General features: G+C 51.5%; 3 protein-coding genes across 6 annotated transcripts; 1 reads left to right on the top strand and 2 right to left on the bottom strand.

The window, feature by feature from the left end:
- Positions 1 to 188: 188 nt before the first annotated feature.
- On the top strand, positions 189 to 9766 carry ZNF771 (zinc finger protein 771). Of its 4 annotated transcripts, none has more exons than XM_032328051.1 (3): positions 189 to 296; positions 940 to 1089; positions 8302 to 9764. In XM_032328051.1, the coding sequence occupies exons 2-3, from the start codon at positions 949 to 951 to the stop codon at positions 9115 to 9117; spliced, it is 957 nt and encodes a 318-aa protein (XP_032183942.1). In that variant the 5' UTR covers positions 189 to 296; positions 940 to 948; the 3' UTR covers positions 9118 to 9764. The 4 variants fall into 4 exon arrangements, with proteins under 4 accessions (XP_032183942.1, XP_032183943.1, XP_032183941.1 ...); XM_032328052.1 differs by lacking the exon at positions 189 to 296 and adding an exon at positions 306 to 595 and having other exon boundaries at positions 927 to 1089; XM_032328050.1 differs by lacking the exon at positions 189 to 296 and adding an exon at positions 306 to 595 and having other exon boundaries at positions 8302 to 9761.
- Positions 9767 to 10739: 973 nt separating this feature from the next.
- Positions 10740 to 14896, bottom strand: DCTPP1 (dCTP pyrophosphatase 1). The gene is made up of 3 exons (XM_032328053.1): positions 14715 to 14896; positions 13925 to 14035; positions 10740 to 11593 (listed from the first exon to the last, which is right to left on the bottom strand). The coding sequence occupies exons 1-3, from the start codon at positions 14813 to 14815 to the stop codon at positions 11293 to 11295; spliced, it is 513 nt and encodes a 170-aa protein (XP_032183944.1). The 5' UTR covers positions 14816 to 14896; the 3' UTR covers positions 10740 to 11292.
- Positions 14897 to 23790: 8894 nt separating this feature from the next.
- On the bottom strand, positions 23791 to 25657 carry SEPHS2 (selenophosphate synthetase 2). The gene has a single exon (XM_032328189.1). It carries the CDS (start codon positions 25561 to 25563, stop codon positions 24211 to 24213), a length of 1353 nt encoding a protein of 450 aa, XP_032184080.1. The 5' UTR covers positions 25564 to 25657; the 3' UTR covers positions 23791 to 24210.
- Between the last annotated feature and the right edge of the window lie 2066 nt (positions 25658 to 27723).

Here is a 27723-nt window from a genome sequence, read left to right as displayed (position 1 = left end):
CACCCGGTAAGTAGCGGCGGTAGCTTGGGCGGCCGCTTTGGGACGTACATATTCAAACGGGGCAACACATCCCATAGGCAAGGAGACTGGGAAGGCGACGCCGGGAAAGGAGAAAAAAGGGGAGGCAAACAGAGGGAAGGGAAGAGGTGAGCAGGCAACAGGGTCCGCCCTCCAGGCGGGGCGCCAGCGAGAGGCCCAGGCCGGGGCGGGAGCGCACGTGGCCTATTTGGGGCGGAGCAGGAGCGCCCGGCCGCAGCGGAGACCTCCGACGCGGCCACGGGAGACGAGCCTTGAAGGTAGGTTACATCTGGTCTGCGAGGACCTTGGACGCCGGGAGGGGGCGGCCCGGGGGTTCCTGGGAGTTGGGGTACAGCGAGGGGCGCCAGACCTGGGCTCGCCACCCTCTGGGGCAGTTCTGGCCGGACGCCTGGGTCCTCTGGGCCCCTCCCCCTCGGGGGCGGGATCAGGAGACCTGACCAATGAGCGGCCGTTCGCGAGGCCCCGCCCCGCCCCGCCCCCGGAGCCGCGGCCTCGCAGAGTGCCCAACCGCCCGGCGCCCTGGCCAGGGGCTGTGCGAGCGCGGAATCTGCGGCTGGTGAGTGCGCACCCCCCCGGGGTCTCCGCCCCGATCCCGCCCCCAGCCCGTGCCCTGGAGCTCTGGACCGCTGGCCGGGGCGCCGGGGAGTGACTCAGCGCGGGGAGGGTGGCGACTTGCCGGGGCTGGAGATTCGAACTATTCAGGGCCTTGAATGCCGGGATGAGTGGGGGGAACGAGTGTCTTCGGAGCTGGGCCTGGGGTGGAGGGAAGGGGGCAGTGCAGGGCGGGCGAAGCCAAACCCTCCACCGCCTTGCTGGGGTCAGGGCCATGGCGCGGGGGGCAGGGTGGTGGGGGGGGGGGCGATGCAAGTCCTGAGCTTTTGACCCAGCGCCTCCCCCTAGGACGCCAAGATGCCTGGTGAACAGCAGACAGAGGAAGAGGAAGAGGAAGAAATGCAAGAGGAGATGGTGCTGCTGGTGAAGGGTGAGGAAGATGAGGGTGAGGAGAAGTATGAGGTGGTGAAACTCAAGATCCCCATGGACAACAAGGAGGTACGTGTCCCACCCCTGGGGGCTTGGTCCCCCTTAAATCTGGTCAGGCCCAGCCTTCCCCAGAGAAACCAGCGATCCAGCCCCTACTTTCCTCTGAGTCTAAGACGGGGAATCTCAGGGTTGGTGGCTCATCCTTCTCCCCTCCTGTCCATAATGCCGTCATACAGATGTCACACGTACTGTGCTAGCTGTCCTTGGTTCCCTGTGGAGCTTGATGTCTAGCGGCATGGGACTGATGAATAACCACGCCGCTACAACCCCGGGTGATGGGCGCAGGCACAGGAGGCATGGAAGCCCAGAGCTGGGAACTGCCCGCTTCGGGGTGGGGGCAGTGGGGGTTAGGAAGGCAACAACTGCAGCCCCGAGTGACCCTCAGTAGCATTTGCTATGCATCAGACGCTGTTCTAAGCACTGCAGATCTGGAATGTAGGTAGTATTTGTTCCCTTTTACAGGTGAGGAAACTGAGGCCCTGGAAACTGGACCGTTTGGTGACTGGCCCAAGGTCTCAAAGTCAGTAAAGGGGCGGCTTAGCTGAGACCAGTGGGGATCTGAGATTTAGAAGGAGTGGCCCTAGTCATCGCTCAGGGAAGTGGGTGGGGCACTGGGAGAAATGGAGGCGGGTGGTTCAGTCGTGGGGCGCAGGGTGAGAGTAAGGTGGTTGGCAGGCTGGGTGGGACCGTTCCTCGGGGCTTTATCCTGAGGGTTTTGAAGGTTTAGAGAGAGGAGTTTTAAGGAGATCTGAATATGAGTTTGATTTCCCTTTGGGAGATCCTAAATGCTACCTGGCATGTTTTCACCTCCCAGAACCTTATAAGACTCACGCCCCTGCCCGAGGAGCCCTATGTCCACCTGGAGGACTCCTGTTGGGCGGGGGATGTGGGCCCAGGCTCCCTCCGATTTCTTCCTGCAAGGGGCCAGTTCCCTGGGAAAGACGGTTCTGCTGCCCCCTAGTGGGCATGGTGGGCCCTAGGGGAAGGGGGCCGGCTTTGGCGACCGATTGCAGTCCAAGTAACAGTAGAATTCCGTGTTCCGGAGGCCTCCTTGGCTGTCATCCTAGCGCATCCTGCCTCTTCTGGCTCTGTGGATCCCCTGATCTCACCTTTGGCGTGTAAGTTAAGAACCCAGACTCCAGGGGCACGTGGCTGGCTCAGTCGGTAGAACACCTGACTTTTAATCTTGGGGTTGTGGGTTTGAGTCCCATGGTGGGTGTGAAGATTACTTAAAAAAATAAAATGTTGGGGCGCCTGGGTGGCTCAGCGGGTTAAGCCTCTGCCTTCGGCTCAGGTCATGATCCCAGAGTCCTGGGATCGAGCCCCACATCGGGCTCTCTGCTCAGCGGGGAGCCTGCTTCTTCCTCTGTCTCTGCCTGCCTCTCTGCCTACTTGTGATCTCTCTCTGTCAGATAAATAAAATCTTAAAAAAAAAAATAAATAAAATGTTAAAAAAAAAAAAAAAGAACCCAGACTCCAGAGCTTAGGTAGACTTTCAACTCCATCAGCTCCCAGCTGTGTGGCCTTGGATAGGTTTCTTCCCCTCTTTGTGGCTCAGTTTCCTCTTTGTAAAAGGGAAACCATAACAGCATCTACTCCTTGAGGTTGTGAGGACTAAATGAGTTAGTACTTGAGAAGAGTCGGAACCGTGTCTGGTGCATAATAAACACTATGTAGAAATTTGCTGCTGATACTCCTTCTTCTTGCGGTTCAGGACCTTGCACGAGGTCATCCTTCTGGAGATTTTTCAACTTGTTTTTATCAAAGAACCTTCTGGGCTGAGCCCCAGGGCTGGGAGTGAACAGAGAAACCAGACTGAAGGCCTAGACAGAGGACTGGGGGGAGGCTTCATGAAGGTGACTTTTGACTTGGTGTTTGAAGACAGCGTGGTGATCTGGCAAATGCAGAAGGAGAAAGGGCATTCCAGGAGGAGGAATAGCAAATGCAGAGGTTCAGTGGAGATGAGGCCAGAGTAGTCGGGGGGAAACTGTGAGTAAAATGGCATTGGAAGCCAGCATAGGAATTTAGATCATCAAATCGGGAGAGGGACATGACTGGATTTTCTATTTAGAAGAATCACTGGCTGCTATGGGGAAGACCAGGCCAGGGAGCGCTGACAGCCTGCTCTAAGGTTGTGATGGCAGTGGACATGGAGAGCAGGGGATATCTGGGAACCCCGACTGGGCTGGCTGGAGGTGGGGAGGAGGCATGTCTAGTCATCGAAGGTATGGAGGGCTAGACTCCAAAGGGTGTCATGTAGCCATGAAAAGCATGGGTTCAAATCCTAATTCTGTCATTTACCAGCTTGGCCTTAGCTTTCTCCTCTGTAAAGAGGAGTAATGAAAGTTAAGGTCCTCGAATACCAGCCTGAGAAGTATCATCTGGGTTACTGGGTTTGGGGAAGGAGGTTGGAACTGATGATGGCACACAGACATCCGACCAGTATTTAGCGCTGTACCCACCACATAGCTCATTAACTTGCTGTGTGGTCTCCCCGAGACTCAGTTTTCAAAAATGGTGATCTTGGAAGCTCTTTCCAAGGCTGACATTCTGTGACTTCTTGCTATCACACAGTCCCGTGGCCACTCATTGTCCAGAATAGACCTTAATTATGCCGCACTCAGGGCCTGGAGAACCCTCTCGCTGCCTATCAAAATCTAGTCTATCTTTAATGAGTAGAAGAGAATTTCTCAGAGGGCCCTGAGCACATCCAATCCTGCCTCTTTTTGCTTAAACCCTTGAGTGGTTTCCAGTTTCCTTCAGGCTAAAGTCTCAGCTCCTAAGCCTGGCATTCAAAGCTCCTCACCCTCTGACCCCCCATCCTGGCTATCTCTAATCACTCAGTCCCCATCCCATGCCCTGACTTCAAACATACCCGACCCTTTCTCGTCTCTAAGACTTTGCCCATGTGGTCTTTCAGCCTGTAAAGCCCTCTTTCCCCTTTCTACCTGCTTTCTCCAGCAGTAACCCTCTTCTCCATCAGGTTTCTTCACTTTTAACATGCATACAAATCACCTGGTGATTTTGTTAAAAATGAAGGTTTTGATTCTACAGGTTTGGGGTCGGCCTTGAGATTCTGCATTTCTAGCAAATTCCTAGGTGATGCTGATGCTGACCTGTGGACCACAATTCCTGTAGCTAGGAGCAAGAGAATAGGGTCATTATTTTATGCTTTGTACGAAGAAGGGGAGATGAGATCCTGACTGCTAAAAGAGCCTAGGGCAGGGAGACAAGCTGTGTAGGTGATCTCCAACTTGTCAGTGAAAGAGAATTGCATCATAGCTAAGAGAATAGGTATTTTGGACAAGGACAGACTCTCAGTGCCAACCCTGGCTCTGCCATTGATTAGTGGTAGGGCCTTGGGTCATCGCTTTATTGGTGGGTCTTATTTCCTCGTTCAAAAATGGAGCAGATAGTACCTAACCCAAAGGGTTGTGAGAGTTTAAAACGAGAACATGGATGAAAAGCCCTTAGCACAGTTCGGGGCACATAGTGAATCATCAGTGATGGCAGCTGTTGTTCTTAATTTAGGAAAGTAATGGCTGGGGGAAACAGACATGTTTGCCCTGATTTAAAGAACAAACAAATAAACAAAAAAAATCCTAAGCAAACAAACAAAAATATAAGCAGGAAGACAAAATCACAAACTTCAAATACTTGGATTTTCCCGTTATGATAGAACATTGATTATATACTCATAGCACCTCTCATGATAGTGCAAATACCATCCTAATGATGAAGTCTACTAGCTGTAGAATTTAAGACACAGAAGGGCCTTTAATGATCCCCTAGCCAGGTATTTGCCAAGCTTCAGTGACATGTACATTGCCCACCTGTTGCGCTCCTTTATTTAAAGCTTTTTTTTTTTTTAAAGATTTTATTTATTTATTTGACAGAGAGAGATCACAGTAGACAGAGAGGCAGGCAGAGAGAGAGAGAGGGAAGCAGGCTCCCCGCTGAGCAGGGAGCCCGATGCGGGACTCGATCCCAGGACCCTGAGATCATGACCTGAGCCGAAGGCAGCGGCTTAACCCACTGAGCCACCCAGGTGCCCCTATTTAAAGCTTTTTATCAGATAGATTCACATCGTTTTGTTAAATAAACCTGCCTTCTTCTACACAATAACATCGATGGAATTGTGGATTTCCTGTGATCTATTGTTTTTTCTAAAGTCCATGAAAATGGACACATAATGATTATAAGAAAATAGTTTCCCCACGTAACACCTAGAGTCCTCTTGCCTCTTGAGGTTTGCATGCTTCAAGTTGGGAAAAAAAATTTTTTTTTAAAAGATTTTATTTATTTATTTGACAGAGATCACAAGCAGATGGAGAGGCAGGCAGAGAGAGGGGCGGGGGAAGCAGGCTCCCTGCTGAGCAGAGAGCCCGAGGCGGGACTCGATCCCAGGACCCTGAGACCGTGACCCGAGCCGAAAGCAGCGGCTTCAACCCACTGAGCCACCCAGGCGCCCAAGTTGGGAAATTTTTATCTCCCCTAGCCTACCTCGCCTTCCTTGGGACACTGAGGCCGGGGAAGGGAGTGACTTGCCCGGAGTCTTAATGAGCTCCACCCTGCCTGTCTCACCAAGATTCTTCCTGGAGGGTTCCTGGCTGGCTCAGTTGGTAGAGCATGTGACTCTTGATCTCATGTGTTTGAGGGTCATGTGTTAGAGCCCCACGTTGAGTGTAGAGATTACTTAAAAAAAAAAAAAAATTCCCAGGAGGCATCCAAGGCCCCTCTTCTTGAAGCTAGAGATACAAAGGCTACTCATGTGAAGGATTCTTTTCTCATAAGGCAGTGAACCCAGCATAAGGAAGCCCGCAGGCTCGTCAAAGTCATCTTACAGACAGATGCAAAAGAAAAATGGGGCAGAAAAATGTAAATATAATAAAATCCTCACCACAGTGGCTGACATGTTGAAATAAAGCCAATAGATGTCAAAACCAGGGCAAGATTGGAAAGTATGACCTTGAATTCAGACTGTGCCAAACCTGCTGTGGGGAGTTTCTTGATTTAAAGTATCAAGTTGTATTTTAACCTTGAATCCCTCTTGGAGAGCACCCGGGACTTGGAGTCCAGCCTCTGTCGCATCTTGGCTGTTCTAGGTGGGGAAGTCGTGTAGCCTACAGGGTAAGGGTGATTGCTCTAGAGTCAGGCACATCTCCCCCTGGCTTTTGAATGTAACTCAATGAGCCTTTGTTTTCTCAACTATCAAAAGATAACACCCTATTCAAGGGGGTGACAGGAAGCTCTAATACGATAATGTACAGAAAATAGCGTTGTCAAAGCCTTACAGAGGTAATGTTATCACTGTTCATCTTTATGTATACTGTTTAAACAAGAGTTCCCACGGCTGGTCACTAATTTCCCAAACTGCCTTACTTTCCAGTTTCTGAGTTGGTTACAGAAAAGCTGCCTTTTTACAAAGGATCTTGAAAGGCTTGAAGTTGCCCTGCTTGCAACTTCAGAAAGAAAAGAGCCTTACTGTTCCTTGTCACTCACCCTCTCTTAACAGTTTCCTTATCTATAAAATGATAACAGTACTAACTGCTTTGTGGAGACTGAATATGGGGAGAAGCGAACACTTTCTTGTCCTTAATCTGTGCCAGGCATTTTTTTTTTTTAAGATTTTATTTGACAGACAGAGATCACAAGTAGGCAGAGAGGCAGGCAGAGAGAGAGGGGGAAGCAGGCTCCTTGCTGAACAGAGAGCCCGATGTGGGGCTCGATCCCAGGACCCTGAGATCATGACCTGAGCTGAAGGCAGAAGCTTTAACCCACTGAGCCACCCAGGCGCCCCTTCATTTGGTTTTGAATTAATGTGCCTGTCTGGTTCACGGTGGGTGTTCAGTGTATCATTTTCGCTGGGACGAGCATTCTCTTTTCTGACAAGGGAGCAACGTGCCCCCAATATTCCTTTTCACTCTGCTGTTGGTACAAAATGTTTTCTCTTCCCCTGCCTCTTACAAAGCATTTCTTTTCTTTTTTAGATTTTATCTCTAAAGGCTCAGACCTCATGAAACTGGCTCATTTTCAAAATTTTCCATTTCAGGCCTTGCTTTCTTCTCCACTTAAAAAATGATAGGTGCTTGTTCTGAAAAGTTTATTAAAGGGCCTGGACTCTGTCCCGGCCTGACTTCTAAGACACTCTGCCCTCCTGGCTCCCCTGCCTCCCTGACTGCTGGCTGCCCGTCTTGCTCCCCGAGATTCTCTCTGCCCATTCCTGTGGGGGTCTCATCCAGACTCCGCTTCAAAGACCATTGATAGGCTGACAGCTTCTCAGTCAACATCCCTGAGCGCAGGCCTCTTTCAGCTCCAGATGTGTCCAGAGCCGCAGATGTGCTCCCAAGTAGATCTCATGTACCACCTTGCTTCCCCACTGCCCTCGTCTCTGAAGACGGCCGTTTTACCTTTGCAGTGGCCAAACTCAAAACCCCGGGAGTCACTTTGACTCCCCTCTTTCGTGACGCCCCCTCTCCGCTCTGTTATCCGATCCGGGGTCCCACACCGCGGAAATATCCAGAAGCAGATCACCCGCCTTCACTTTCCACCTGTCCCCTCGGTCGGAGCCAGTCTTCTCTTCAGAGACGGCTGCGGAACCGGCGGCCTCTCTGGGCTCCGCTTCGGCCCTCTCCCCTCCTTTCCCTTCTCCACGCCAGCACCCCGAGGGGGACTTTTAAAGTGAGTCTGGTGGCTCAGATCCCGCTTCCGAACCACCTGACCTCTCTGCTGGCTCCCGTCTCCTGCCTATTACTTGGCCCTAAGCCGAGCGATGCCCTGCAGGACCCCCTCTCCCACCACCCTCGCCCTCGAGCCTCTGCCTTGGGCACCTTCCCAAGCCGTCCTGGACCCAGCAGGCGGCCCCCCGCAGGGCTCGCTGGTCCGTGGAAATGTGCGGCCGCTCCTCCCTGCCCCATACCAGCTCCCCGTCCACTTTTCCTGAAGCAGATTTTTTAAGTTCGATGGTGAACCCCCATTGCCTACACCGGGCCGGGCACGGTGTACGCGGTCACTGCCTAAGTCGACCGAGAACGAACTGCGGGCCGACGCCAGGCCGGTGCACGCGTTAACCTTCCGTCTCCCGGGAAGGGCACAACCGCCGCGGGGCGCGCGCCGCCGCTTCTCCCGGTTCGCCGACGGGGTCGGGGAGGCTCCGGCTCCGGCTCCCGCGCGCGGGCCCGGCAGTCGGGGCTGACGCGTCCCCTCCCGCTCTCCCCGCAGGTCCGGACGAGCGAGGCGCCCGCGCCGTCGGCCGACCCGGCGCGCCCACACGCGTGCCCCGACTGCGGCCGCGCCTTCGCGCGCCGCTCCACGCTGGCCAAGCACGCGCGCACGCACACGGGCGAGCGGCCCTTCGCGTGCACCGAGTGCGGCCGGCGCTTCTCGCAGAAGTCGGCGCTGACCAAACACGGCCGCACGCACACGGGCGAGCGGCCCTACGAGTGCCCCGAGTGCGACAAGCGCTTCTCGGCCGCGTCGAACCTGCGGCAGCACCGGCGGCGCCACACGGGCGAGAAGCCGTACGCGTGCGCGCACTGCGGCCGCCGCTTCGCGCAGAGCTCCAACTACGCCCAGCACCTGCGCGTGCACACGGGCGAGAAGCCGTACGCGTGCCCGGACTGCGGACGCGCCTTCGGGGGCAGCTCGTGCCTGGCGCGCCACCGGCGCACGCACACGGGCGAGAGGCCGTACGCGTGCGCCGACTGCGGCACGCGCTTCGCGCAGAGCTCGGCGCTGGCCAAGCACCGCCGCGTGCACACGGGCGAGAAGCCGCACCGCTGCGCCGTGTGCGGCCGCCGCTTCGGCCACCGCTCCAACCTGGCGGAGCACGCGCGCACGCACACGGGCGAGCGGCCCTACCCGTGCGCGGAGTGCGGCCGGCGCTTCCGCCTCAGCTCGCACTTCATCCGCCACCGCCGCGCGCACCTGCGGCGCCGCCTCTACATCTGCGCCGGCTGCGGCCGGGACTTCAAGCTTCCGCCTGGCGCCACGGCCGCCTCGGCCACCGAGCGCTGCCCGGAGTGCGAGGGCAGCTGAGCCGCCGTTCCCGTCGCCGCGGGGCTGCGAGGGTCGGCGTGGCAGGGGGCGGGCGCGCGGGGCCCTGCGTGCGGCGGCACCGGGGCAGGACGGCCGCGGCTCAGCCCCCGGGGGCTAGCTGGGGGCCGGGAGCGTCCGGGACCCGGGACCCGGGACCAGGCCACCCCTCGCTCCCGACAACCCCGACCCTTGTTAGTGAATAAAGTGTTCGGTCCTTGCCCCGCCGTGCGTGTGAGTGAGCTGGGGGCGCGGGAGGAGCAAAGCGGGCGCTTCACCCACGCTTGTGGCCTCTGAGCGAAGTGGGGCCGGGAGCCCCGACGGGATCCCCGACTTGATGTGCGGGGCGCCCTCCTGGCTGCGCAAATACAGCACGTTCTGGCCGCCGCGCTGTCGGGGAGCAGCGCCCGACTCCAGTCTGGGGAGGACGGGCGTGGAGGTGGCGGCCGCGTCACGCCCCGCACTGCGCGCGCGGAGTCTGAGGTCAAGGCGGGAGTCAGAGCCCTGGAGACCGCGGCTCGGGGCACCAGGTCCGGGGCGCACCGGACGCCTCTGGAGGACGGCACCCGAGGGGCCGACGGAGCAGCCGCAGCTAGAAAGGAAACCGAGCGTCCTGTCTGGCCGTGTGGAGGAGGGGGTCTCACGGGGGCTCAGCTCTGTGACCCCCGACGCTGCAGTTCCGGGAAGGTGGTGGGGGGGGGTGAGAGCCATCTGGGAGGGGGCTGCGGTATAGACCGGAGGAGGAGCAAGCCCGTGGATGGGTGTAGACAACCCACTTCAAGAGGCTTGGCTGTGGAAAGCAAGAGGGACATGGCTGGAGGTTTGTGGGGTGTGTCTGTCCGGAGGGGGGACACCCGCGTCTGCTCTGCGTGCATGCGGTTGGCCGGCCTGGTGGAAGGGACGAGAAGCTGGTCACACGGGAGAGAGGGGACGTGACTGCTGGGAAGCACTCGGTAAGAGCCCGGCAGGGATCACCTCCTGCCGTCCCCAGTGGGGACAGGAAAGCTGGTCTGCGGATACAGCGCTGGAGCAGTTCCAGTCCGGGCTGTTTTCCCGGGAAGCAAGAGGTCCCTGGTTAAAAGGGACTGAGGTGGCTAATAGCAGTGAGGCCGGTAGGGAGGAATGCCTCATTTCACTGATGTGGAAACAGACTCACAGGGTGGCAAACGTCGTTTGAGGGTTTTCCCCCAGCACCCCTCCACAGTGGAGGGGAGGCCATGGGTATCCCCAGAAGGGAAGTGATGTGCCTGAGGTCTCACATGGGGTAAACCACACACCCCACACTGTCGTTGTCCCAGTGGAAACTGGCCTTGAGGACAGGGGAGGAGGCAAGAGGCCTCTTCAAGGGGAGAGGGATCTCTGTTCCCCACATCGGGCACTTGACCCCAATTTGTGAGGAGGCCCAGGGAGAGGGGCATTGGGCTCTCACAGCCTTGGGGTCCTGATAGGCAAGGATGGGTTTTAGGCCCCGGCCCCTCTAAACTGCTGACACTTCCTGCTCGGGGCCCCTGAAAGTTCTGAGTTGAAAAAGCAAACAGAGAACCACACACTGAGAAAGTCCCTCCTATGTGCCAGGCACGGTCCTAAGCGCTACGTTTAAAAATAACTTAGACCTTACAACCCTATAAGGTAGACACCATCATTTTCATTTTAGATGAGGAAACCAAGGCAGAAAGATGAAGTAATTTGATGAACATCATCCAGCTCGTAAGTATCCAAGTACAGCACCTGAACCCAGACAGCCTGGCTCCAGAATCGGGGCCCTTATCCAACACTACATACGGATTTCAGTCCCCAGTAGAGGTCCAGAAGGGGTAAGGGAATCGCATGACACCACACCAGGATCTTGCTGGAAATCTGATCTCTCTGCCCTGTAGGTGGGAGGTACCCTAGAGAAACATGGCAGCTGGGCTCAGAGGCATCCCTGGTGCCCCTCTCTAGTACCTGCTGAGATAGAGCCTCCCCAGTCACTCCAGGAAGAATCTAGAAGTTGCTAACCAAAACTTTTAATGAGCGAAAAAAATAACAGGAGGCTGTCTGGAGGTTTTCGGGCCGCAGGCCTTAGGAAGTCCGCAGGTCCCCGATCCATTAGGAAAGGACTAGAACAAATTTCCATGGCCAGGCCATACTCTGCTTCTCAGATGCCGTGCTGGGTTGCAAAGTCCTGTGCCCATGTTTCTAGGTTGAGGCCTGGCCTGTGGACTCACGGTCACGGTCTACAGCCCCCACAGCTTGGTCTTCAGAGGTGGCCCCATGGGGCAAGTCTGTATACTTGAGGGCAGAGCCGCGGGACAGATGTGCTGGGTAGCGCCGGCGGTTGAGGTCCATCTTGGAGAGCACCGCTCGGGGCAGATCCACATGGCAGCGGGCTGCTAACGCTACCAGGTAGATGAGGACGTCACTAAGCTCCTCCTGAAGGGCTGCCCGTTCCCTGGGGGGCCAGGCTTGGGGGCCGGGCTCTTCATCGGGTTTCCACTGACTGGGGGCAGAAAGCAGAGGTAGACACAGACACAGACGCTAGCTAAGATGATGGGCTCCGCCTCGCAGGAGCACCCCAGGCCTTGCAGCAATGCGTTCCTACACCTTAGGAAGTTCCTCCAACTCAACCCACCTGGGCCCTAGGCAGAGTCGGGGCGGGAAGAAGAGCCCGCAGGTAATTCATCCAGACCTCTGTGTCCCAACCTGAGCCGAGGACTGGCCCAGAGAACGTGTCACTTGTTAAGACCCAATTCTACTTCTCCCCAGCCCTAGCCACTGTGACTCCAGACTAAGCCCCAGAACTGGACCACTGTGAAAGCTGGCTGACTCACCTTCTACTCTTGCCCAGTACCACCTTTTAAACCCACAAGTTACATTTTGTCCATCTGCTGCTATAATTCCCCCAACTGTACTTAGAATAAAATCCAAACCCCCAGCCATGCTGTATAGGTCCACATGCGCTCTCTCTTCAAAGTCATTATCCACTCCCTCCCCCTTTCTCCCCACCGAAAGCCACTCTGGCTTGTTCTGTCTGGCAAACGGGTCAAACTGTCACAGGGCCTTTGCACGTAACTGCTCCCTCTGCTTTAAATGCTCTTCTCCCCGCTACCCCGCAGATCCTTCCCATGGCTGTTCCTTCCCGTTCTTCAGGTCTCAGCACAGATGTCCCCTCCTCGGAAAAGCCTTCTCCTTCTGTCACTTTCTTTCTCATCACCTTGTGTTATTTTCGTCATAGAATTTATTACAATTCCTGACCTTTTAAAATTAGTTGAGGGGTGCCTGGGTGGCTTAGTCAGTTAAGTGCGGACTCTTGATTTCAGCTCAGGTCACGATCTCAGGGTGGGGAGATCAAACCCTGTGTTAAGCTCTGTATTGGTGGTGAAGCCTGCTTAAGATTCTCTCTCCCATGGCACGCCTGGGTGGTTCAGTGGGTTAAAGCCCCTACTTTTGGCTGAGGTCATGATCCCAGGGTCCTGGGATCAAGCCCCACATCAGGCTCTCTGCTCAGCGGGGAGTCTGCTTCCTCCTCTCTCTCTGCCTGCCTCTGCCTACTTGTGATCTCTGTCTGTCAAATAAACAAATCTTTGTAAAAAAAAAAAAAAAAAGATTCTCTCTCCCCCTCTCCCCGTCCCCCTGCTCGCTTTCTCTAATAAATAGATCTTAAAAAAAAAAAAAAAGTTTATTTATTGTTAGTCTCCTTGTACTGTGAAGGCAAGAACCATGCCTTTTTCCCCCCGATTTATTTATTTATTTATTTATTTATTTATTTATTAAAGATTTTATTTATTTATTTGACAGACAGAGATCACAAGTAGGCAGAGAGGCAGGCAGAGAGAGAGAGAGAGAGAGAGAGAGGGAAGCAGGCTTCCTGCGGAGCAGGGAGCCCGATGCGGGGCTCGATCCCAGGACCCTGAGATCATGACCCGAGCCGAAGGCAGCAGCCCAAACCACTGAGCCACCCAGGCGCCCCCCGAAGATTTATTTTTAAGTCATCTCTACACCCACAACCCTGGGATCAAGACTTGCATGTTCCACTGACTGGGCCAGCCAGGCGCCCCAGGAACCATGTCCATCTTGTTCAGGGCTTCATTCTACAAGTCCTAGCACAGCGCTGATGCTCATTCATCTGTAATGAATGAATGGCTTGCCCTCACACATATCTCTGTGCTCTCAGGTCTCCATCCCCAAAGAGAATGCCCTGGTCTAGACCTGACTGACCACCTCTTGCCTCCTCATGGGTTTCCCCTGCCCCCATTCTCTTGGTGACCCAATTCACCCTGCAGAGAGGGATCTTTCTACCAGTCAATCTGCTCAGGTCTTCTGTCCAAACTCCATCCCTTCCTAACGTCAGCTCTGTCGCTCTGAGTTCGTATTGGCTCCCCTCTTTTCCACAGCCCCATCACTCGTTCTGTAGATATCTACTGTGGCAACCCAGGCCTGGGACATGGCAGGCCACAAAACGGATACAATATCCTTGCCCTTCCTTGAAAAGCTTACCCCGAAGGACTTTCAGAATCTCCCTGAATTCAACTTGCCCTTTCCCACTTCACCACCTTTGCCAGTGATTCTCAAGGCTGGAATGCCCTGGGAGGTCTTCCGAAAAATACCCTCCTTTCCAGCCCAGAGGCTGCCACCATCAGCCTTATGACCTGCACCTGACTTGCTGTTTTCACACCTTTCTTTCCCAGAAGACTGGATGCCCCAAGAGGGCAGAGGCAGATGAGTCATCCCTATCCCCGGGTACAGAGCCCAGCATGGATACTTAATGATCAGATAAATGTTCCCCTCCCCGTAACACACAGACTAATCCAAGAAGACTCCATCTACTCACAAGAGTTCTGCCAGCTCCCCCACTTCCCCCACCAAGGCCAGGAGGAGGTTCCGAGGCTGGTGGAACTGGCCCCAGTCTCGTTCAGCAGCAAACTCAGCATGGAGGCGGCGGCTGGAATAGAAGAAAGAAGTGGAGGTCCTGGTGGTGGGTTGGAGAACCCAAGAGAAGACGCGAAGCGCAGGCGGGCGTCTCAGTGATATGTAACGGGGACATAGGTATCGGGTTCTGCAACGAATTCTTTGGATGGCCTCAAGCAATCATTCTTCTTTGGGACCTGGACTTGTCATCGATAAGGAGGGTGTGCGCTGCGCAGGCCTCAACTCTACGGAAAACTGACAATACCCGCTCTTCCGTTACTGCACCTTCCACGGCTGCTGCTGCAGTTTCCTCCGCCGGGAACATCCCCTCCCTGCATATCGAATCTTCCAAAGTGCAGCTCCAGGGACACTTCCCCTAAGAAGCCCTCCCTGACTTCCTCCAGCAAACATAGCATCACCCACCTTCCAGCTCTGACATCCGCGCTCGTCCCACCACCCGCTCCTGGAGGGCAGGGGCCGGGCAGAAGCAGCATCGGAAGCAGCAGCCCAATTTGCCCAGGGCTGGTTCTAATATTACTCCCCTGCCTCTGGTGTGCATCACTATGTCCCATTTGCAGATAAGGAGGTTACGGGACTCTCCAGAGACCAGCCGGCCGGGCCGCGACCCCAGCAGAGCCGCTGCCTCCTTCCAGACCACGTGGAGAGACCCTCCCCAGTACGCGACCTCCGCAGCCTGGGTAGGGACGGCTTACATGTCCTCGAGCGTGGGCTCCGGACTGAAGCTGAAGGGGCCGGGAGCCGCGGTGCCGTCCCCCTCCGTGCCCCCACGCGCGTCCCCATTCGCCCGAGACATACCGCCCACGACGCCGCGCTCGGCAGGCACCGCGAGCACCACCGCGCCGAGCACGAACCCCGCCTCCGGGGCTCCTGGCCAATCACAGGGGTTCACGGCTGCTTCCGGGGCGGGGCCTCAGGAAAGGCCAATTAATTAAGTGGACTTTAGCGCAGCCCGCCCTTTACGCCCACGGCCTGGGATTCCTCGGTCTCGGCCGAGCATCTTAAAGGTACAGAGACCAGATTCGGCCACCAAGAGACAACGGACGCGGGGCGAAGAGGGCGCAGGCGCGTCTCTTCTCTTGTGGGCGCCAGATGGCGCCAAAGAGAACTGACGGAGCCGGGGAGAGAGCGGGGGCCCTCTGCAACCCCAGAGAGGGCGAGTTCAAGTAAGAAAGGGAAATTTATTATAAGGACACAGAGCTGTCTCCAGGGTTTAGGAGCTAGGGTGACCATTCTAAGCATTTTGCCTATTTAATTCTTACAAAAGTGATGATTATGTCGTCCTCTTCCTCATTTTACAGGTAAGGAAACGGAGAGATTGAGGAATTAAACTCAACAGCTAATAAGGCGGTTGCCAGGTTTCCATTCTAGGTAATTTGGTTTCAGAGCCTGTGTTATTAACCCCTACATTATAATGCCTCAGATGATGAGAAATACTATGGAAGAAATTATTTAAACACTGAAAAGTGGGGGCAGCGTTAGATTGCATGGTACGGGGAAGATCAAGCATTGTTGGTTACCAGCTCAACTATCTTTTCCCCCTCCTGCATTCTTGCACAAGAGTGATTTTATTCTGGTGTTCACCCTCCTCTCCTTGATTGATCATGTGGCCCCATTGCCTGGCCTGATCAGTCTATGGGTGAGTATATGGCCTAGTTCTTGACAATGAGAGGTTGGGAAGTCTGTTGGAGACTTCTGGGAAAGATTCCGAGTTCTTTTGTTAAAAAAGCACAGGATGTGTCTACCTTTAGATATTAGTACGTGGCGGAATCTTTGTGAGGAGAGCTAGCCCACAAACTGGGATTGGTTGACAGGATGTTAGAAAGGACCTGGATCCTTGATAACATCGTTGCAACGCTTATTTTCCAGAAAGGTCCTAATTTAAGACTTTGGTCATGTAAGAAAATAAATCTGTGGGTCAAACCACTTTTGGTTGGGTTTTCTGTTACTTGGCTTTGAGAAAGCAACATTTAATCTGAGCAAAAATCAAGGGGTATAGAGATCTAGGTAGAGAGACCACCAGTGCTTAAAGCAGGAAAGTCTTGGCATGTTCTAAAGACAAAAAGAATTCCAGTGTGTCGGGAATGTAGTGAGCAAGGGGGAGAGTCATTGGATGTGATATTAGGGACGTGACAAGAGGCAAAATCAGATTGATCAACCATGAATTTTATTTCATATTTTATTTTTCATTTTAAGTATCATGGAAACCCTTTGAAGGGCTTTGGCAGGGGAGTTATATGATCGTATTTTGTGTTTATGAGCCCTCTGGCAGCTGTGTTAAGAATGAATTGGAGGAGGTCCAGGGCAGAAGCAAGGAAAGGAGTTACTGCAATTGTCCAAGGGAAAGACGATGTTGACTCTGGGCCAGACCGATGGTGAATGAAGATGGAGAGAAGTGAGTGTACTGGGGAGATACTTTTGGAGGTAGATCTGTAGGCTTTGTTGATTTTGAATTAGAGGTGTGGGCGGAAGGATAGAATCAAGTCTGGCTTACAAGTTGTTTTTTTGTTTAATTTTTGGCTTACAAGTTTTGAGTGTTGAGCAGCATGGTGAGTGGGGGTGACACATACGGGATGAGAAAAGTGAGGTTCAGGATTGAACACACATGGCGTCAGGAGTTTGGTTTAGTACAAAGCTCATTGAAGCTACATATCAATTTGGCAGGTGGATTTATGAGATGAAGGTTTAGAGGAAAGACGAGAGCTAGAGATTCACAATGGGTAGTTTCCGTCATCAGACAGTGCTTAAAGTCGTGGGCTTGGAGAAGAATGACTACTACAAGAATCCAGATAGACCAGACTAAGACTAGACTAAGACTAAGATTAGATTAATGTTTAGTAGTTGACCAAAAGAGAAGAGGCAGGTGAGATGACACGAAAATTGAGAGTGTGGTTTCATAGAGGCTGAGAGGAAAGTGTTGCAAAATGAATGGACATCTGATTTGGATGCTACTGAGCTGCAGGATAAGAAGAGGGCACAGAAGTTGCTGTTGGATTAGGCAACATGGAAGTTGGATATGGGAATTGGGAGAAAAGAGGGAGTCCTGGGTAACTCCTGGGTTTCTGGCTTGAGTAAATGGATGGGTAATTTTGTCATTTGCTGAAATGAAGACACAGAAGATCCAAGAGTTGGGGTGGGAGGGAAGATAATGAATTCAGTTCAGGGTCTGTTGAGTCTAAGATGGCCCCAGAACATCTAGATGATGTCTTGCAGGCAGATGGACATACAGGTCTGAAGTTCAGAACATTGAGCTGCCTCTCAATCTGGGAACTGAAAGTACTTTCCATAGCATCTACCGTGATATTTGCTAACTTCTCCAGACAAGAATCCAAGGTCTTTTACTGGAATGCAAAACACAGCTTTCTCAGGAGTCCTCTGCAACTCAGATTTTTGAAGTCAGGAACCAGGACTTGTAGAGCTCACAGGTCAGATGGTCCTTGGTGATTGACAGGAAGGAGGAGACACTCTCTGCGGGCCTGCCTCTGCCTTCCTCCTTGGGGCTCCTGACTGGTTTGTTAAGCTTTTGTCAAGCATCCCGGAAAACATCCCAGTTTTTTACTCCATGGCATTGTCCTTGGAAGACCAAGCAAACCCAGCTCCAGCACAGCACATTGTTGGAGGGGTGGGGAAGACCCTCATGTTGGAGAGGGAACAGACCCAAACTTACAATTGGCCCCATGATCTGGACCCTTCATGCAGACTTTTTCTGTACCCTCATCCCCACATCCGTTCACTTTTCCGCATTCTCCTCAGACACATTTTAGCAACCCAACCTCCCTGCTTTAGTAAGGGCCTTAATGTGCTTGCTCTTGGCTTTTGGTTCACATTTGTGATTAGCCTTTACAAGCGTATCCCTTTAGGAACTGGGTGCCCTAGTCTTTTCGACCAGAGATGTTTTCCCAGTTATTTTCCAACTATTATTTCCTAATAAATGTTTAATGACAGGATGGGCAGGCTGGGACAAGTAAACATAAGCATGTACACGCTGTCCTTCTGCTATGCACGAGTTTGGCTGCCTTCACCACTGGAGCCAACCATGGAGCAACTGATCCCAGGAAAGCTTTTGAGAAACCCTAGAGTGGGGGAGGTTGTGGTGATTGGAGAACAAAGTAGCAGAGACCCATAAGCTGAGTGGGTGGTGTTGGGGTAGGGGAACCTGGCAAACTAAGGGTCAGGTGATTGGGAACCCAAGCACAAATGTCCTTGGGAAGATTGTTTCTTTTCTCTGAGTCACAGTTTCCCTATCTATGTAATGGGGCTCTGGCCTAGCCGGCCTCCAATGACCTTTCAGGTGTGTGCTGGGAGGGCTGGGACAATGTGTATTTAGTTTGTATCACAGTGCTGTTCTTATTGGAGGTAGGGCCATTGACCTTGTTGGTTTTGAACTGGGGGATGGCAGAAATGATGCACTGTAATTAAAAATATTTCTTCTTACTAAGTTTTTCAGGGGGAGTCATGACAGAGGCTTTGAGAAATCTCTAGATTCGCCCATTCAGGCTGGGAAATCCCTAACACCTTTAGGAGCCCTTGTTAGGGCACCTGGCTGGCTCAGTCAGTAGAGCATGTGACTCCCGATCTCAGGGTCATAAGTTCAAGGCCCACTTTGTGTGTAGAGCTTACATAAGAAAAAGAAAGAGAGAAGTCCTTCCCCAGTCTATGTATCCAGTCTTATTTTCCTAAACCCATGCTGAAATCCAGCCAGATGATCCCCACTCTCCTCCTCCCTAATTTTGCTCATATACTGAATGCCCACTCCCCCTTCTCTGCATATCCAAACCCAAATTTTACTCATTCTGCAGAGGCCTGCTTTGAAGCCACCTCCTCTGGGAAGCTTTCCTAAACTTCCTCCAAAAAGGAAATATTTGAGCTTCTATAGTACTTAATCCACTCTAGTCCTTATGGCACTTAGCATTCTTGGTCTTGATTTTGGGATGATGGGTGTCTCCTTTTAGACTGAGTCTCCTGAGAAACAGAAGCAGTGTCAGGCTTTTGTTTCTCCAGGGCCTGCTACTTGAATAGATCTAATAAATACTGATTTATAACACCGTGTCTCATGGGATCCCCTCCATGTCTTCTCTGCAGTAGGTGGGTATGGCTGTGCCTGTTTTACAGATGAAGAAGCTGAGGCCCAAAGACTTATCTGAGAAAGGTGAATGCTGAAGCTCACCAGCACCCCCCCACCCAGTGCTCCTCAACAAGTGAAAGAAATCTCCCTACCCCCACAAGAGTGTAAAAGAGGCAGCTCAGTATTTTGGGTATGTGCTTAGGTGACCTTGCTACTGCCTTTTCTTCTATCCTTCTGTCCTGTCTCTTCATCTTCTTTCTCTTCCTTTATCTTCAATGTCCTCTCCTTTTTCTTTTCTGCCTTTGGCTTCCTTTTCCTTTTCTTTCTCTTTTATTCCATCACCTTCCTTACTTCTATCTGTGATTCTCTTCTGATTTCTACCTGAGGTCCTGTCCCCTCCACCACCTGCTGCCTCTGTTTTGCTGCCCAGCTTCTCCCCAAGGAAAAGATGGATGCCTATCTTGCTGTCTACCCCTAACTCTTTCTAGGTTAACTAAGAGGATGCAGGCCAGGGACGCTTCCCTCATTTTCCTCCCCTTTTGTACGGTCCACTCCAACCAGTTAGAGAGCTGTGTATGTGGACAAACAGAACTGAGGCCTAAATTTCTTCTCCAAAGCCTTGAGAGATTGGTGATACCAGCCTCCACCGCTAGGGGACATCAAGAACAAGGAAAGGGGCGCCTGGGTGGCTCAGTGGGTTAAAGCCTCTGCCTTCGGCTCAGGTCATGATCCCAGCGTCTTGGGATGGAGCCCCGCATGGGGCTCTCTGCTCAGCAGGGAGCCTGCTTCGTCCTCTCTCTCTGTCTGCTTCTCTGCCTACTTGTGATCTCTGTCTGTCAAATAAATAAAATCTTAAAAAAAAAAAAGAGCAAGTAAAGTGTGGACATTGAGGGTGCTAGGGTCCCCAGTGTGTATTCTACTCACTCTCTCACTCATTTATTCAATATATCCTGAGTACTAACTATGGACCAGATGGTGTTCTAGGTACTGGGGGTAGGGAACATCCCCTGCCATCTTGGAGCTTACATACTAGCAGAAAGGGACACTTAGAAAGTAAACTAACACATTCTCAAGGTAATTACAGATTAGGGTTAGAGCTGTGAAGCCAATAAATGATGTGAAGAGTTGGAATTTGGTAGGTGTTGGCTGATGTCAGAGAAGATTTTATGAGGTTTAATTTTAGCTGAGATGGGGTTGAGGGTGAGCCTGCCAGGTAGAGAGCCTGAGGTGAGACCCCAGATAAAGGGAGCTGCAGAGTCCAAAGGTTATCTGTTTGTTTGGAGCTCCACAGGAAGGCTAATGGGCTAGAGTTTAGTCAGAGAGGGAAGGCGAGTGCCATGAAATGAGGCGGGGCATATGTAGCAGGGATTGTATGGAAAGTGATTTCAGAACTTTGAGTAGGAGAAAAGCTGATTGAATTTTTAAAATTGATTTATTGTTGTAGTTAGATAGTATTTACAACTATGTAAATATTCATTGCTGAATACTATATATGATTACATTTCATTTGTCACACAAAGTTTTATTTTTTGTTGAGTTGATAACTGCCTCTTTTTTTTATTTGCTAGTTTTCTATTTAATTGTCACTAATTCTTTTTACATCTTCCATTAATCTTCCAGTGTAATTTTTCACAAAATCAAAAGTATCAGTGCTCAAACAGGCCCATTTTCCTTTCCTGGGAGCCTTCAGGCTTCTCTTCCTGAGTGATGTGCCTGTTCCAGTCTGCTCGTTCTCTAGACATGCTGTAGAGCTGTTACCTTCTTCCACCTACTTTAAATCTTCCCTTCACCTTCTCCTGTGCTGGCTTAGGTTTCCTGAACCTCAATTTCCTCTTTCCCAGTCTGCCCCCTTATTTTCCTAGAGCACATTGTCTAGTAGTTTCTTGAGAAAGAGTGTGTGGGATGAAACCACTTATACTTTGCATGTCTAAAAATATCTTTATTCTGCTTATTTGTAAGATGTGGCTGGGTATGGAATTATACAGAGAAAATAATTTACCCTCAGGATTTTGAAGGGATTACCTCATTATCTTTTAGCTTCCCTTTCCCTGTTGAGAAATCTGATACCATTCTTATTGCCAGAACTTTCTACGGGCTCTTCTCCTCCCCCAGATAGTTTGAGGAGAGCATAATGGGGGCATCTGGCTGGCTCAGTCAGTGGAGCATGCAACTCTTTTTTTTTTTTTAAAGATTTTATTTATTCATTTAAGAGAGAGATCACAAGTAGGCAGAGAGGCAGGCAGAGAGAGAGGGGGAAGCGAGCTCTCCCCTGAGCAGAGAGCCCGATGTGGGGCTCGATCCCAGGACCCTGAGATCATGACCCGAGCTGAAGGCAGAGGCTTAACCCACTGAGCCACCCAGGCGCCCAAGGAGCATGCAACTCTTGATCTCGCCATCATAAATATGAGTCCCACGCTGGGTATGGAGTTTATTTAAAAAGTAAAATCTTAAAAAGAAGAAGAAGAAGAAGAAGAATGGACTCTGGACTTACACTGCCTAGCAGTTGGCCTGTGCAATTTTGGATAAATTTCTTAATCTCTTTGCACCTCAACTTCCTCATTTGCAAAATGCAAAAAAAACTGCAACAGTTTCTTTGAACTGTTGGCAGTTCAAAGAAATATATATACACACACATATAAAGCATTTCTCTTTATCACTGGTATTTTATAATTTAATAAAAATTAATGTATGTCATTTTTCATTCACTATGCTGGGAAGTCAGGAGCTATGTGGTATCTACAACTTTTTAAAATTTTAGAAAATTTTCTTATATCATTTCATGTATTTTTTCCTTCCATTTCCTTTATTATCTCTTTGGAATTCCTCCTAGATGTTGAACCTCCGGGCTTTCCTCTAATTTCCATATTTTTTTCCTTCTATTGTGCATCTTTTTGTTGTTGTTCTACTTTCTGATAAATTTCTTCAACTTTGTCCTCTAAGTATTGTACTGAATTTTGAAAACTTTCAATTTTATATTCTAAATGCTTCGTTCTCATTATCTTTTTATGAACACTACCTTCTTTACCTCTTTTTTTCTTCTTCTACTCCGTTTTATCTCTTTACTGAGTTTTTTGCTTTCTTTGACTTGTTTTCAAGTTAGAGGCTTACCTCAAATGTCTGGTGATCCTTGACCGCTTATATTTAAGAATGGGGCATGGAGGGGCACCTGGGTGGCTCAGTGGGTTAAAGCCTCTGACTTTGGCTCAGGTCATGATCCCAGGGTCTTGGGATCGAGCTCTGCATTGGGCTCTCTGCTCAGCAGGGAGCCTGCTTCCCCCTCACTCTATCTGATTGCCTCTTTGCCTACTTGTGATCTCTGTCTGTCAAATAAATATCTTAAAAAAACAAAAGTATGGGGCATTGAAAAAAATGTGCCGGAGTGAAACTGTTCAACCGGGAGGCTTCCTGGCACAGGGATTTTCGCTGGGGGCTCACCGAATGTTCATATAGGTCTTTATTTCTGGGCACATTTTTCTCCAGAGAAGCAAAGGCAGTATAGACAGACAGCGTTTTTAAGGGGGGTAAGTGGGCTGGGGCAGTCTCTTTCAGTCTTTATTTTTATTTTTGGTCAGGTCCCTTGTCCTTTACTATGGTGTCCCCAGCTTTGTAGTATTTTTAAAATTCATTTTCTAGAAAGTAAACCTCCCTTTACCAACAGACACATGGGGGACAGGTTTATGAACTTCAGAGATTTAATTATAATTACCCTGTATAGAAGCTTTCAAACAGTATCTGTCTTTACTCCCACCCTTGACCCGTTAGTACCGCCGAAGCACATCTCCTTGCTTCCTGTTAGTATTCCCCAACTCTGAAGGAATTTCCTTTGGCTTCCTCTCTTCTGCTAAGTCACTTACCCTTCTTTTTTTTTTTTTTTTTTTTTTAAAGATTTTATTTATTTATTTGACAGAGAGAGATCACAAGTAGATGGAGAGGCAGGCAGAGAGAGAGAGGAGGAAGCAGGCTCCCTGCCGAGCAGAGAGCCCGATGGGACTCGATCCCAGGACTCTGAGATCATGACCCGAGCCGAAGGCAGAGGCTTAACCCACTGAGCCACCCAGGCGCCCCAAGTCACTTACCCTTCTTCCACCTACTTTAAATCTTCCAAGAAGTGTTGGGCCCTTTCTTTTCCTCTCCCATCCGCTAGCCCTTGGGTTTTATGCCCGTTTTGAGTCCTTTGCTATCAACACAGGGAGAGGGGTGCAAACCTAAATCTAGGTGTTAAATCCTGTGTCCAGAATCCGGGAAAACATTTGCGCTCGCCACTTGCCAGACTCTAAATATATCAATTGGTTCATTTTGTAAGACTGTAAAAGAGTCAGAATTCCAAGAATCCAAACATTAGCCACAAGAATTTTTCCACAAAGTCCTTTTTATTTATTTCGCTAAAAATTACTTTATTGATTAAATCACCAGGAATTTTCAACACAAGATTGAATATCTTAATGACCACCAAGGTTTGGGCTCTGGGGCTTGTTCTGCCTCTCCCAGTCCTTAAAGGGGTTTAGAGAGAGAGACGTCATTAACAGAGACCAAATGAGATGGTCGCAGGTCCTCCTTTCCCAGTCATTGGACAAGCTGCTCAATTCTTGTCCAGAGCAGGAAAGAGCCAGTACTTCAGAAAAATTTAATAAAGAATTTGACAATGCAATGTAAGATCTCTCTTAACAATTTAGATTTATCAACAATATTGGTCCAAACTTATTTGCTTCTGATCTAAATCATTTTGCAATTTACCTTTTTTTTTTTTTTTTTTTTTTTGGTGTGTATGTAATTCTAACAAATAACCTCACTCCCTGTGCAGGCATGAATCAACCCAGTGCCAAGAAAAAAAAAAAAATCCCTCAAACCAGAATAGTTTTATCTTGCTCTTGGAAAGAACTAACAGAGGTTTTTCTGCTTTTCTTCCACATATGAGATGAACAAACCTCCCCCTAAAGTCCAAAATGTTACTTCTGGCCTTGGAATGTGCAGCTTATGATGGGCTGATTCAAATGACCTCGAAAGGGCCACTGGAACTACTGTGCAGGCGGCCTTCTTTGGAAATTTCTTCTTAAAATAAAGTTCTGAGAATTGTTCATGATTGTGTACAAAGGCTCTAAGGTCCAAACAGCTTGTGCTATTCCATCTCATGAACTCGGCTCCGAGGAGGCATTGGAATTGTCAGGAGCGACAGCAGCAGCAGCAGCCCCGCGAGGTAGGACCTCAATAACTCGAGGCTTGTCAATGATCCGGGCTGTCCGGTTTCCCTTTTCCACAATCCCGACGATCCATGCCTGGTGACCCTCTCCGTACTTGGAAGATTTGATTTCGGAACAAAAGCGAGCTGCCTGTTCTCTTGGCAGACAAATGAGCAATCCCCCGGAGGTTTCCGCCGAGGTTCCCTGAAGGAGCCCGAAGCGCCCACTGGCCTTGCTGATGGCCGCCATCTTGGCAATAATGGGCAGATTATGAATCACAAACGACACCTCATTTCTCTGTTGCTTGGCCAGGTTCTGAGAGTGTCCCAGGATGCCGAAGCCTGTGATATCGGTGGCTGCGTGCGCGTTAAACGTGTGCATTAAGCCGGCGGCCGTCCGGTTCAGGGTGGCCATGCTGAACATGGCCTCCTGGTAGGCCAGCTCGACCTCCTCCCTGGAGACCACCATACTGACTTTACTCCACCGCTCGGGGCTGTCCAGCCACTGGTGGGCGTTGACCGCGACCTGGGTTCCTAAGGGTTTGGTCAACACGAGCACGTCCCCCACTACCGCGCTGTCGGGCATGATGAGCTCGCTGGGCTGGCACACCACAGTGGCAACCCCACCGACGATGACCCAAGGGTTCACCACCGTCTGTCCCCCGGTCACGGCGGTGCCTCCTTCCTCGGCGGCGTCGCGGAAGCCCCTGACCAGGAGCGGCGTGACCTTTTCCCGTTCCTCCTCGGTCATGCTCTGGCTGACGCTGAGCAGCATCAGCATGTTGTCGCACTCGGTGATGCCCATGGCGTACAGGTCGCTCAGCACGTTGGCACACGCTATGCGCCCCATCATGTAGGGATCGTCCACCAGCGGGTAAAAGAAGTCCGTGGTCTGCACCAGCGACAGGCCCCCGTGCCTCAGCGGGACGACGCACGAGTCCATCCCAATGCCCAGCGCCGGAAAGGGGGCGCTGGGCTCGGCCCCGGCCGCCAGGCCTCCCTCCTGCGCCGGCTCGTCCCGGGCCCCCCCCGGGCCCGGGCCCAGGCCCAGGCCCAGCGCCGGCCGCACGTCGGGCCGCGTCAGTCCCGCCAGGAGCTTGAGCAGCGTCTCCTGGGGGACCTTGCAGCCTCAGCCCTTCATGCCGGAGAAGCCCGTCAGCCGCCAGCTCGGGCTCAGGCCCAGCGCCTGGGGCTCGAAGGGCCGGTAGCTCGAGAAGCCCCGGCCCAGGGACAAGCCCGCGGGGCCCGCGCCTGCCGCGGCCGCCGCCTCTCCGCCGGCGCCCGTCCCCGCGGCCTCCGCCATGGCGCCTGCCGGTCCGGGGGAAGCGGAGCGGAGCGGGGCGCGGTGCTGCTTCCTACGCCGGCGGCCGCCGACCCGCAGACGTCCCCGCAGACGTCCCCGCAGACGTTCCCGCCCGCGCCCGGCCGACCCGCGCCGCCGCACTCCCGCCGCGCCGCGCGCTCCTCGCCGTCCTGGGGGAGGGGCCGCCGGCTCCGCTACTTATAGTCCCGGTGATTGACAGCCGTGCCGCCCAATGAGGGCTCCGCGCCCGAGAGGCGGGCTTCCTCCGGTCCGCAGGTCGGTGACGGGCGGCGCGGGCCCCGGCGACCCTCCCCGCCGGCGCCGCGGCTCGCTGCCCCGCTGCCGTGTAAACGCCCTCCGGGCCGTGGCCGGCGGAACTTTGCTCCCCTAGAGACCGTTCCCAGGGGCCGCGTTTTCGAAGCTCGGGAAGTCGGCCCCTTGGCGGAGCTCACGCAGGTCGCAGTGGTCCGGGGTCGCTTGACCGCGCTCGGGACCAGCCCGGGACAGGAAAACAGCCCAGGGGAAATTCGGAAAGAATAACGAGAAATTAGATAGGGAGCTACTACCCTTAAGCGAGCAAACACTAGCCACAAAATAATGAAACGTTAAAATGCGCTTCAGAGAATTTCGAGACTCAGGGGCGCCCGGCAGGTTCAGTCCGAAGAACATGGGACTCTTGACCTCGGGGTCTGAGTTCCAGCCCCGCACTGGGGGGTCGAAATTACGCGTAAAGAATAAGATCTTAAAGTCCTCTAAGACTCTTAAGTCCACCACTAACTGTGAGTCACTCTCCCTCTCGGGCATCAGTTGACTTCTGGGCAACAAAGTGGCTTATCTTGTTCTGTTCTAAAGTGGCTATAGATCTTTAACTTAGTATATATGATAATCTGTAATGTGTCCATTGAGAGCAATTTGCCAATATCTATTAAGAACACAACTTTATATAACACCTTTGACTCAGCAGTTCCAGTTCTAGGACTTTATCCTCCAGATGTACTCAGGGGCTGTGAGTGGGAAATGATAGAGTTCTTTTCTTTTGTTTTGTTATTTCTGTGCTGCTTGTAATATTAACATACTGGAAAGAACTTAAATGTTTATCAATTGTGATTAAAATAAATCGTGGTACATTTATATAATAGACTACCCAAGCAACTCTAAAACAGAATGAGAAAACATTGATGTAATTATATTGATAATAGTTACAATTCTAAGAGGTATCTTTCTAAATGCTTTAGTATATTAACTAACTTAGTTCTTAAAAAAACCTTTGAGTTAGGATTCTTTCCACGTTTTACAGATAAGGAATATAATGCACAGAGAGATTAAATGACCCACTCAAGGTCATAGCCAGTTTAGAATGGAGCTGGATATGAATCCAAGCAAACCTGTTCCAAAGACCACCAGGTTATATCGTCTATGATGTTTGTTAAGAGAAACAAGCAAACTTCTGAGCAGTATTTATAGGATACTATTATTTGTTGTAAAAGGGGGAAATGTATGCAGTGGCATATTTCTGGGAGGAGAATCACCAGAAACTGGTGAATTGATTGCCTCTGGGGAGGGAATGAGGTGGTTTTGGATGGGAGATTCTTCACTGAATTATCTTCTTGTTCCTTTAACATTTGGACCTTAAATTTTTTTGAAAAAAAATTTTTAAAAGATTTTATTTATTTAACAGACAGAGATTACAAGTAGGCCGAGAGGCAGACAGAGAGAGAGGAGGAAGCAGGTTCCCTGCTGAGCAGAGAGCCCGATGCGGGGCTCGATCCCAGGACCCTGGGATCATGACCTGAGCCAAAGGCAGAGGCTTTAACCCACTGAGTCACCCAGGTGCCCTTTTTTTTTTTTTTTGAATTTTTAAAAAAAGATTTTACTTATATATTTGTCAGAGAGAGAGAGCTAATGAGCACAAGCAAGGGGAGCAGCAGGCAGAGGGAGATGCAGGCTCCCTGCTATTTAAGTGTATTGCATACTTAAAACAACAACAAGCCGCCTATGAGACTATAAATTGGTACAACCATTTTGTAAAAGAGCTTGGCTTTAACTGATTAAATCAGACATGTGCAAACCCACCCCCCGTCAGTTCTAGCCATAAAACATGCCCTAGAGAAACTCCTGCAAAGGTGCCCCAGGAGACACGTGCAAGAATGTAGGAGCTCT

This window comes from Mustela erminea, chromosome 20, assembly GCF_009829155.1.
Source record: "Mustela erminea isolate mMusErm1 chromosome 20, mMusErm1.Pri, whole genome shotgun sequence".
Taxonomy (NCBI): domain Eukaryota; kingdom Metazoa; phylum Chordata; class Mammalia; order Carnivora; family Mustelidae; genus Mustela; species Mustela erminea.
Note: the sequence above shows the minus strand (reverse complement) of the source record. Positions and strands in the feature narration are given on the sequence as shown.